General features: G+C 41.2%; 1 protein-coding gene across 4 annotated transcripts in view; it reads right to left on the reverse strand.

The window, feature by feature from the left end:
- Dapk1 (death associated protein kinase 1) overlaps window positions 1-12,302 on the reverse strand; it is a 187,222-nt gene that overhangs the window by 25,004 nt on the left and 149,916 nt on the right. For all 4 annotated transcript variants that reach the window (XM_027923110.2, XM_071600485.1, XM_071600486.1 and 1 more), the window contains 2 exons: window positions 9,736-9,834; window positions 6,116-6,193 (listed from right to left, as the gene is read on the reverse strand). In XM_027923110.2, coding sequence (XP_027778911.1) covers window positions 6,116-6,193; window positions 9,736-9,834 — 177 coding nt within the window. The remainder of the gene's footprint in view (window positions 1-6,115; window positions 6,194-9,735; window positions 9,835-12,302) is intronic.

Consider the following 12,302-nt stretch of genomic DNA (forward strand, 5'->3'; position numbering starts at 1 on the left):
AGCACATACACTAGGGGGCAGCAAATCATTTTGTAAAGGACCAGATGGTCCTGGTTGCAGCTCTGTCCTGTATGCAAACAAGCCACTGAAAAGAGTAAACGAAGAGTTAAGGCTAGGTTCTAATAAAACTTTACTTACAAAAATAGGTGGTGGACTGGCTTTGGATTCTAGGCCACTATTTGCCAGCCCCCGATCTATCTCATACTGTCTATAGTTTTCTTATTTGTTCACTGACTGGATCTTTTCCCTTCTGTTCTGTATTCACTGTGTTCTCTGAGTTCATTGGAGAAATCTCCAGTGCTGGGTCCTGGGGAGATCTGGCTGGCATACCACAGACACTGGCTATCTTTTAAATGTATGCATACATGGATATTATTAGGTAACTGCATTGCTCTTTGCATCCTGGTGAATTTTTGGGTTTCCAGTGTCCTTTTTTCCAGCACCTTTTTCTTCTGGCAATTTAGCTTTCATGTTCTCATCAGAAGAGATGACTAAACCTCTGCAGGGTGACAGGGAAAATCATCCACAATCTGAGAAACCCAGATAAGAGCACCAAGAGGTGATATGGCTTCCACATGTGACAGAATGCAATTAGAACAGATGGAAGAGAGCAGCAGCTCCTAGTTATGCAAATGTAGTTTACTCATGGTGAATTTTTAATTCTGGGCAACTCCCAATATAGTCCTATTTTCCAAACTATTCCTGGACACCTCTCCACCGTCTAGGCTTAGGCTTAGCAAAAGTAAACTACATTAATATCAGCTTATGGAAAATCTGATTAGAACAAAAATCAAACTAAAATAAGCAAACTCACCAAAACCCGGAAACTATTATTTTAACATCAGATAAGAATGGGACTTGCAGGACAGATTTAGTAAAAATGGAGTCCAATGCAAGCTCTAAATGCAGCCCTCTCCTTGCCTATGGTGACAAGAATCCCGTCTTTTTCTAGAAGAACTGGGTTAGGCTAAGCAATCACAATTTTGAATAGGTTTACAGGGCTGAAAGGGCAGGAGCTGCACAGGATACAGTAGAAGGGGGAACATCCTTTTTGTTATAAGGTGGCAAATGCCAGTCACAGTAAAACTGTGGGGGCTTCCAGAAACACCCAAAGGAAGAGTGTCCTGGTAAGCTAGCTCAACGGGAAAGTGGAAACCTGATTTGCAGGATTTCTGATTTCTAGGGTGTAAATGCTCCACCAGGACTGACTTCAAGACCCTACTGTCATGTCACCAAGTTGGGAAGAGATGTGGATAGACCATTCTCAGGGACAAAACCACAGGTTCCAGCACCTACTGCCCCAATTCACTCCATGTTGAATTGAACCAGAGTAAACTACACAGATCAGCCCTTCCCCATATTCTTCCTTCTTCACGACCTGGCCATCCCTCAGACCCCACACCACCCAGAGTTGGGTGGGGGGACCACTTGGGTCCCTTGAATACACTAACACAAACTCTATGACCCCATGGGTCAACCCTTGAATTACCTAATAAAGGAAAACACCTCTCCTGCTCTTCTGCCTTCTTCTGCTGGCAGATAAAAAAGAGGGTCTGTTTATCATTTTCAAAAGCCAAACCCAGCAAATGTTCAAAAATCCATTCCTAGGCAATGTCAACTGATGAGAGGTAAAAACATAGGAGGCATTGGTTTTGCTAATTGGCCCCCATGGAAACTAAATAGAATGGTGACACTCCGGCTTTCCCAGATAATGATTTCTCCCATGAATGTTTTCTGAATCAATCTATGGTGACTTACAGAAGGTGGTACCAGCAGAGGGGTTTCAGGGAGTGTGTGGAGGCAGGATTTTTTTGTTTGTTTGTTTATTTTGTTTTGTTTTTGCTTGTTCGTTTTCACAATGAAGGTGGAGAAAGCATGCTATGATGTTAGATGCCACCAAAAAAAACACCAATGGCACACATATAAGAGACACTGGAAAATATTGAGGACAAATATCATTGACAGAAAAATGATATTAAATGATCCGAAGTGTAATATATTCTCTTCTCTCTGGAACCCCATTGTATCCTGGTTGTGAACAGTCTCTTCCACCAGGTGACCCAAATTATAACTGCAAATTATATATTGCCTTGGCTTTCTCAGCAGGTATTGGCTGCTCCCAATGCAACCTAGAACCCTCATCCCCATATAGTCTCCAAGGATGCTGTTTTCACAGCTTGATCATTTCCAATATTCAAATTCTAGAATCCAGGTGTACCTAAGTGTCAATTAGTTATTTATTTTGGGACTTATTCTAAAAATATTCAAATAACAAAGAAAACCAAAATAAGATAGAATGCAATTAGAAATGCTCAGCAGATCACTCCTCCTCTTCTGGCTCATCAGGAATCTGAAGTCAAGTGATTTGAAGGAAGGCGAAGGCAAATAAATACAAAAGAATAGGAATTCTAGAAGAAGAAGATGCTGCTGAAGGGAACAGAAGCCTGGCCCACCCCACTGGGAGACAAAGTGTGATCTGATTCAAGGCAGGGCTGCTCTGTACAGGCTCAGCAAGGTATCTAGAAATACCATTGTGCTCAGTGGTAAGGCATCTACACCACAGCAGCCCTGTGCTGGCTGAAAGGCACTAAAAGCAGAGACTGCTACCTCAGGTCTCAATTGCATCTCTGCACTTATTAGCATGTTGCTCACCCTCTTGGATGCCAGACTTCCCTCAGGGACATCCTCCTCTGTGAACCATGGGACTATTGTAAAATTACAGTGCTGGCCAAACATATTGAGAGTTAAAAATGATTACTATCACAGATGAATCTACTGGGTCCCCACCACAATTGCCACACCTTAACATCTACTCCAAGAGTGCTCTACAGGGGCTTGACTACAGTGCTCTACAGTCTATCACGACTGCAACACATGGCAATTATGTGTGCAGGTACTGTTCTCAGGACATCATTTATAGCAACCCATCTGACCCTTACTGGAAGATGGCACCACACTTACTCCACTGGACAAAAGGGGACACAGAAGCAAAGAGCTTGTAAGTTCTTGGGTTGCCCAGCAAGACCTTCGAAAGGAGGGAATGGGAACCCAGGTTGTTGTACACCCAAGTCTCCACTCTTCCACTGCTAGCCTGTATTGTGCCTCTTAAAGAGAAAAGGAAGGGGGGACTTTTTCCTTGGGTTCTAAGTGCAAGAAAGATAATGTCTTTCAATCAGGAGCATTAAAATTAATGTTCTTTGCGTTGATTTTCCTTTGGAGAAAAATCACAGGATAATGATAAAATACTAAATATTGTAATATTCCCCCTCCCAGCATTCTTTTTAAAACTCAGATATCAAAAGCACAATGGTGACAATCAATAGGAGAAACTGAGACAGTGCAGGAACGCACATCATATTAAATTCAAAATTCTAAGCTGGAAAACAGCCACCCTTTCCTAAAACACATGGATGGAGCACTCCACAGGCTTCTTTTATTTATTTTAATTATAGAAATAATCTAAGAATGGTGCAGAAAATTTGGTAATAGATTAAGGGAGAAAGACCTTTTACTGTACCAATCCCAGTCCAAACCTGGCATTATTTTGAAGCTCTCCTTTTATGTCTTTTTTAAATTTTTTTTCCCCCCTGAACAAAATTCCTCATTTTTTTCAAGTCTGTTTTTGCTGTGAACATCTGGGTTTGCATGCAGCCTGGCAATCTATTTTTAAATAAAAGAAAAGACCATTCCTAGAAGGAGATTGCAGCAAAACACAGCAGAATGCTATAAAATATCTATCTCTCTCCCAAAGGAAGTTGTCTCCTGTGCTGGATTATTGGAAGCCATGATTTTTCAGCTAATTTTTGCTTAAAAGATAAACTGACTGCCCATTCCCATGGGAGTTTCTGAGATGGTGATCAGCACTCCAGGCCAAGTATGAACAAAGCCACTGCATTTTCCAGTCTGTCTGAGTGTAAAAAGTGCTGCCCTCTGTGGGAGCTGAGCAAGGGCCAGCAAACATCTGGGAAGGAACAACATTGATCTTCAGAAATCCTAGCTAGACCAGGGGCTGCAGGGGAGCTGAAATATCTCTGTGGAGTTTTGGAAATCTAAGAATACCTTAACATACATATTTACATATGTAATGAAAGTGGTATGCCTATTCCCAAAACCCTTTCTAGTCTTAGCAAAGTGTACTTTCTATCAGTGGACACTAGAGAGACCCAGTAGTGAGCGGCCAATAATCTGTGCTTATCCACCCCGTGAAAAAAACAGCATAACTTTCGTGGTTTTTTTGTTTGTTTGTTTTTACCAGGGATTGAACCCAGGGGCACTTTATCACTGAATTACATCCCCAGGCTTTTTTGAGACAGGGTGTCACAAAGTTGCTGAGACTGGCCTTGAATTTTCGATCCTCCTTCCTCAGCCGCCTGAGTCTCGGAGATTATAGGTGTGTGGGTGGTGCCAGGCACCAGTCTACTATTGGTAGATGGTGGGTAACCAATTGAAAATAGTCCTTTTATCTGAACAGTCTGTCTATAAACATAAGATTCTACACCCGACATAAGGTTACCAACTATATAATCCAGCAAAAACCAGAAATTGCAAACAGGGACCGGGGCTATGTTCTGTTAGGCTGCTGACATTGCTTCAATAAGATGAATTTAAAAATTAGGAAATTTCATGTTAAAAGTTCATTATCTACCTTATTTTGCTTGTAAACAAAAAGTTTTCTCTGTTTTTCTAATCCAAATTGTCACTCACAGAAGGACAGTCCACAGTGCACAAGCAAGAAAACACTTAGCTGACAATGACTTTACTTGTGTCCTGTATGAACAGGTGAGTTAGGCTGGGGAAGTTTTTCTAGACTTCTCTCTTGAATCTTGAGAAAACAGGGGAAATGGAGTTACTCCAGTGGCCCAGGAGTTGACCCAACATCTACCTGGTGCCTTTGTGGCCCCTCACAGCATCAAAAGCAGAAGGGTGTGAAAATAATGATCCATGACATTCTCTCTCCATCAGGTGAACTTCAAAGGGTTTTAAATATATATATATATATATATACACTTGAAACAGTTGGTTATTTCCAAATCTAAATTCCATACAAAGAAAGAAACTACTACAATCTATCTATAACCTCCCTCCAAGACCATGGGACAACTATGAAAATTCAATCTTCTAGTGGACGTCAAAGGTATGACAACAAACTTTCTGTGGCAGGTACTCTTTGGGCTATATGTCAGGAACACTGTGGGGTATCCAGAGCATGTCTTGGACAATCAACTAATTTATCTATTTATTTCTGTAGAAAATTTGTTTTGTGAAAATTATTTTCATGATCATTAGAGGAAACTTGGAGCTATACAGTAGTGTTTTTAAAAAATGTTAACTCACAATAGCAAAAATAAAAGATACCACTGTTATTTTCTTTCTAAGCATTTTAACATAGTAGGAATTATAATGTGCATAGAATTTATCTTTTACTTTGAAGCCCAGGATTTCTCTATGCATTTTACTCTTCCAACTATGACCTATTCAATTAAAATAACACCAAAGTGAACATTTTGTGCCTACAACAAGAACATTTTGTACCTAGATTAAAGGGTCTATTTGGAAGACTCTTGATGAAATTGCTATGTATGAGGTGGGCTGCAAAGGGTACATCTGCATTTACTTATTTTTTGTCATGTTTCTATAAACCTCAGAGTAACAATGTTTGATAAACAGGAGCATAAGTGATTCCTGGAAACTCAAAACACAAAGGAAAAAAGCAGTCATCTTTCTCATTTCCCCTCTACTTTATGGAAATGGTTAGTACAGGATAAAGACCAGACACAGCAATGGTTAAAAAGTTGAATTATTTTTCAAGTCTACCTCTGGGAGAAGAAATTAAATGGGGAGCTTATGTACTTATACCAAATTGATGTGTAAACCATAGGACAGGGACAGATGCTCTTGCTAAAACCTATGTCCAAAGCTTCCTTCTATTCACTCTAATAATTAACGTGGGGAAGTCTGAGAATTTTTAAAATAAGAATAGGTAGAGGGCTGGGGAGGTAGTTCAATGGTTGGACTCTTACCTATCACGTGCAAGCTCCTAGGTTCAATCCCCAGCACCACAGAAAATAAACAAACAAACAAATGGAATTTCTTATAGATGAACAGAATTTCTCACCTTTCGGAGTCTGGCAAGTAGACCAGCCACGTGCTCATGCTGTTCTGATTTAGCAAGATCCTCTGCCGTCTTTCCATCCTGTTGGTGAAAAATTACAAGTTTCTTTTTGTGCAAAACACAGCTGTATGTGTCTTCCACACACCTAATCTGTGGGTCTGAGGTAGGAAAGTAACAGACATCATCAGCAAATCAGGTAAACAAAAAGTATGTCCTATAGTGTTTCTTTATCTGGAGAATCCTTATTTGGTTGCCCAGGAAAAGACAAGACAGAGGAACAATCACTGCGTGATGTCTTGGGGTATAACAAAGAGATGTCTCAACCCCCATGGGTGTTAATCAAAATGGATTAGTTGGCTGACTATTCCATCCTGAGCCCCTCTCTTCAATCAGGAAGACGACCAAGAATATCATTAGGTGCTAAATTCTAGTTAGTGCAAGCTAATGTCTTAACAGTCCTCATACAGACAAACTGAGCCCTCAAATGATGCCGTCTCCTGGCAATCACTGTGCATACCAAAGAAAAGGCTTAATCAAACAATTTTGATTTAAAGATTTTTAGAGACTTCATAAGACCTCAGTTTCATACTGAATGAATTTATTTGTTTTTATACCATGAGTATGCATAAGGGCTAACATTAATTGAGAACCTTCTGATAAGCCATGCCAGACCCAGTTCTTGGTGCTTTGCATGCGTGAACCCTTGGCATCACCTGTGGAAGGCGGGAGCTGTCACTGTGCCCATATCACCAAGAGGGATATGATTGCTTAGTGGGTTATTCTATTGCAGTTTTGTAGATCATTCAAAATTCAAAAGTTTAAATGATGGAAGCAATTTTCAAACAAATCAAGTTCACCTTGCTTTCTCTTTATCAATATTTATCAACAACGAACAGTTAAATTTCCATCCCTGTATAATCACAGGAACGCCCAAAATCTGTCTACCTGGAAACCTCCCAATTCCTCAACTCAGCTTACTCTCTGAGACATGCAAGGGGTCCCATTAGCCCAACATTTCTCAATCTCAGCACTGTAACATTTGGACTAGAAAATTTTCTGTTGTCAGGGGTGTCTAACACCTTATTGAATGGCTCTACCCACAAGGTACCAGTAGCATCCCCTAACTCTGATTTTGTTTATAACCAAAAATGTCTCCAGATAGTTTCAAATTTCCAGTGGGGGTCAAAGTTGCCAGGCTGAGGACCCCTATCTCAGGCTGAGGATGGAGCTCAGATGGATGCTCCAGAGGAAGGATGCTTCCCAAGCAGGACTACCCAGCTCTCTTTGCTTCTTTAAAGTTCTGAAATATGTCAAGTTCCTTCCTTAAAGTTCTGAAATGGGCAGGTGAAGACTTCTCATTTGTTCTGGGGTGAATCAGGTGCCTTAGGGGACACCACATCCCCAGAAAGTGGCTCATGCCAAATCATCTGGTTCCTTTATTGATTCTTCTGGTTCCTTTACTGATATGTGAAAGCCTTCACAGAGACTGAACTCTGAGGAAGAAAAAGAGCAGGCCTGGTGGGAAAGTACGGCCTAGGTGACTGGGGCCTTCAGAAGATGGTCTAAGTCTGGTGCTCTCTAGGTCAGCAGGGATCAAAGACAAGACTTGGAAGGTTTTATTCTCTTGGTGATGTACTTTGCATGGAAGTCCCATCTAAATGATCATACCCCTCCCTGTTCAAAATAGTAATAGGCTATCCCCTGCTGTAACAGGAAGAGTCCCACCTTTCCCTGGCCGGAAGAGCAGGGCACACTCCAGCCCTGCTCACTCCTCCACCTGCCTGGGGATTCTTCATGCTGTGTTTCCCCAGTTCTTCACAGCACTCAGTGCTTTCCACATTTCTCTGCCCACTTCCTGCCACTCAGTCTTCACACTCCACGTAATGATTCCTTCAGGAAGAGGCCCTGATCCCCTCAATTCCCTTGGGACCCTACTTTCCTGTCACAATATCAGCTATTGGGATTCTTTGGTCAAGACTCTCCCCCATTTTCCAGAAGTTTCTGAGGGAACACACATATCTTATTGCTATTATAATCCTGTTAGCAGTACCTGGTAGAATATATGCTAGGTGTTTGTAGAATGAATAACTTAGAGGCACTGAGTAGGGTTTTATGAGCACCTGGAACCAGTGGGAACAGCAGTGGAAGCTAGAGGTGAGCTCCTCTAGAGGTTGGGGCTGCTGATAGCCCACACTGCTGGATTTTGCAGAGGTCATCTGCTGGCAACTTCAAAGCTAGTAATGAGGTAACATCAAGACTTTTTAAAATATTTTTCTTTCCCCATAAAAATGCTTTATTATGAAGTAAGTAGGCAATATTCCAAGATTATGGTTGGGTGGGGGTTGGGTGGAGTTGATAATGGAGCATCAGACCCTGGTCCATGCACAGCAGGAAATGTATTTTGCATCATGTGTGATTTTCAGTGGGTTAGGAAGTGCCCTTAGAAGAGGACCAATCCTATGTAGAGTACTGATAATAACTAGGCCTGCAGAGAAATCACAACTCAGAGCCAACACTGCACACAACAGATTCATTACTTTTGGAAAGAGAATGACATTGTAAAAATATGAACACGGTCAGGGAGGCAATATCCTACAGAGGTCAGCAAACATTTCCTATAAAACACATCATACATGTTTTGGGGTCTCTGTTGCAACTCCTCATCTCTAATATTGTATGTAGCACGTATAATCAGAGACAATACTTAGATGAATGGGAATGGCAGTGTTTCAATAAAATGTATTTACAAAAACAGGCAGTGGTCTGGATAATGGTTTGCTAATCCTCTGATGAATTCCAAGATATGAAGCTCTACTTTCAGCTCAGGGACCTGAAATGGGCCACTATATTAAAAAGTAGCACTTGGCCTTAGAGAATTACCTTATGTCAGCAGTGCTTCAATCTGTGAGTTTCAGGATTCTCCCAAGCAAAAGACAGTTGACCCACTGCTCAGCCACCACCAACTCAAATGATATTTCATAGCAGTAAGAAGACATTATCTTATTGTGCTAACTATTGTCCCTCTTTGGTAGTTCATGAAATGTGAATCAAAGAATTTCTTCTGCTTAGGAGGTACTAGATCTGAACTGGGGAGTGAGAAAACTGAGTAAGTCTTATTTAAAACTATTTTGGAGACCTAGCAGCAGAGGTGAGCTCTTTAAGCGATAAAGAGCCGCTCCTTGTCTCAAGGCAATCTGGCCTCAGGTGGCAAACAGTAGGACCCTGTTCATTAGGATGGCTGCTTTTTCCTCTAGCTCCTTCTAAAGGACCAGGAGGCTCCAGTGCCCTGGGGTAGAGGGTGAGCATTTAGAAAAGGGAAACACATACATGTAATCAAAATTGCAGCGGCACTGTTGTGTAACAGAAAACAAATGGCCAGTGAGAACCAGCGGGAATTTCTGGCAGAGCAGGGCCTGTTGAAATGAGAATAGGATGAAACATTAACCAGATATTAAACTGAGTTTGTGTGGGCAAATGTTTACGTAACTGCAGCGGAGGAGTTAAAGCTTAATAGCAGCTTGTCTGCTCTAGAATGCAGTTGCCAAGCAATACCTTTCCCCTCACGCCCTTGAGGCACAAGAAGTTTCCAACAGCTCTTTCCTGCCGAAAGCTGCAGTACTCACCGAGGTCAACGCCTCCACATTGGCTCCCATCAGGCAGAGGTACCTGACTACGTCCAGGATCCCGTTGTTGGCTGCAAGGTGTAGAGGCGTTCGCCCATACTGGAAAGAGAAAAAAATATCAAAACAGATCTCAGGGTTATTGCTCATGAGACCTTTTGGTTCATATTTTGTTATTGTTGAGGAAAATATCTAGGGAATGTATTCCAGGAGACCATATTAGGTAGAGGAACCCTGGGCATGAGGAGGAATCATCTCCCACAGAGGCAGGCCAGCCACGCAGACCATTTTCAAGTACTTTACTGTTTAAAGAGTAATTTCAAAATACAACTACAAAGGATAAAAGAGCAAGCTAAAATTAAGTTTCCTATTGTGATGACAGGATGTGACAGACTCAAAGTCCCAGCAATATCTGCATCACAGTTCTAATTTAGACACAGCAAGGGAAGATGGAAGGACAGTTATTGAAGACAATCTACTGAGGTGAAACATGAAGGGCATGCTCACTGTTGATAGGCATGTGGTTCCCAAACTGCGTGCCATAGGACCTCAGGGCATAGCGGTAAATTCACAGGAGTGCTGAGAAATATCTTAGGTTTCTGCTGTAGCCACCAGGTTCAGATACCAAGTGAACTACTAGTTTTGAGGTAGTTAGGAGTCTACACCTTAGATTCTATTGCTTTGCTTTCAATGCCATCATATCTTTGCAAGAGGTTAGTGGTTGGTGGGGTAAGAAACCAGTATCCTGAGAAAATCCTTGTGGATCAGGGAATGAGACAGTTGATGCCAAAAGGCACAAACATCCTTTGACTACTTGTGGTTAAGTGAGAATGAAATAAAAATATTAATTTTCTTTCAATTTATGTTTTATTTTTTGGCTGCCAAGTTGTTCAGGCTAAACTACTTAATCGGTAGAAAGTATTTCTTTTGCCCTAGGGGAAGGGGAAATAGAAATTACTGAGATGCTAAAGATGTTGTGATTTGATAAAGTTTGGGACTCTCTGTTTTATGCTGCTTATTTGCACATCTGTTTTTGTTATGAAGTTAAAACATGCTCATTTAAAATATACAAACAAGTTCTGATGGGCATGCTGCCCAACTGATGAACTGATATTTCAGGTAGGAGGGGAAGAAGTTGCTCCCCCACCAGCTCTAACAGAGGTGTGGTTGCTGGAGAGAGGACCTCACATCAATTGCCTTACACCTTGCTGTTTCAAGCAGGCATGATGGATCCAGCCGGCTGCACCTAACCCCATCCAAGACTGCACCTAACCCCAGGAGATTTTTCAGCTTTGGGGGATACGGGAGTGGGTGGCAAGGCCAAGAGCCAACCACAGAATTTCAAGGGCTGCCTAGGAAGGGCCAGCAGTTTGGGGCTATTTTTACCAAAAAAGGAAGTTAGTTTTATAAAGATAAATGTACCTAAATGATACTGTACTTAATAAAATATTAGTTTGAAGAAAAAAATAAAATATCCTAACAATATAGAAACGAATCCTCAGCGTTACTCACCTTTCCTCCACAGGTTCCCCTGCTCAGAGCCCTCCCTACTGAACATTTTGGTGCATTTCCTTCCAAGCTCTTAGCTATGAATCTTTAATATAGGGTACACAATTTTAAAAGCCAAGATGTGGTCATACTCTACATCACTTGCTTTATTCACCTAACAATAGATTGTAGATGCTTTTTCATATCTGTAACTAAAATCTATTACATGTTTTTGAATATCTGAATAATACTCAGTGCAGGACTACATAATGATTGATTTATCCAGCCCACAGAGGACAGACACTTCAGGGAATTCCAGCTTCTTGCCATTTTAAATGATACTGCATTATGTACACACATTCACCTTTTGTTTACCATCATCTCTAAAGTCATTTAGAAAGCACATATTAAGCTTTCAAATATCCTGGAGTTAGTGTGAGAAAGAAAACAAGTTTGGAAGATAAAATGTAAAGAAGATATAATTTTGCTTATGAAAAAAATATACACACACACAGACATACACACACATATAGTTTTATAGAAAAGAGATGATGAAGAGAAGTCTAATAATGAGACAAACAATGACTGACAGTTTCAAAGCCCCCCAATTTTAGATGGAACAGAACTTGTATTTCTTAGCACTATATTCTGGGCCTTTTGCTAGTATCAGCATGTTCCTTTCCCCCATTGCCTTCTCTCTAAAGAGCCTCACCATGTCCCCTATTGTCATGTCACCTACAGTTACCAACATATACACATGATTTCCTCTATCTAAAATTGGCTCTCCTGACCTCTTCACCTGTCAAAGCCCTAGCCATTTTAAGTCACCACCTTTGTAAACTTTCTCTGATTTCTTTAGTTTTCAAAGTATTGATTCTGGGTTTCCATAGAACCTTGAGAACCCTGTCCCAGCATGACGACAATGTGAGGGATTGCTACTTTTGAATGTGTACTTGTCTGCCTAAAAGCAGCAGGGGGGCAGAATCATCCACACTCGTATCCACAAGGTCCTGAGTGCTGGCACCTTACTAACCAAAAAGTGTATTAATTAATCAGTGCTTGTCAGCCATGGAGTACTCACA

The sequence above is a fragment of the Marmota flaviventris genome, chromosome 13 (genome assembly GCF_047511675.1).
Source record: "Marmota flaviventris isolate mMarFla1 chromosome 13, mMarFla1.hap1, whole genome shotgun sequence".
Classification (NCBI taxonomy): domain Eukaryota; kingdom Metazoa; phylum Chordata; class Mammalia; order Rodentia; family Sciuridae; genus Marmota; species Marmota flaviventris.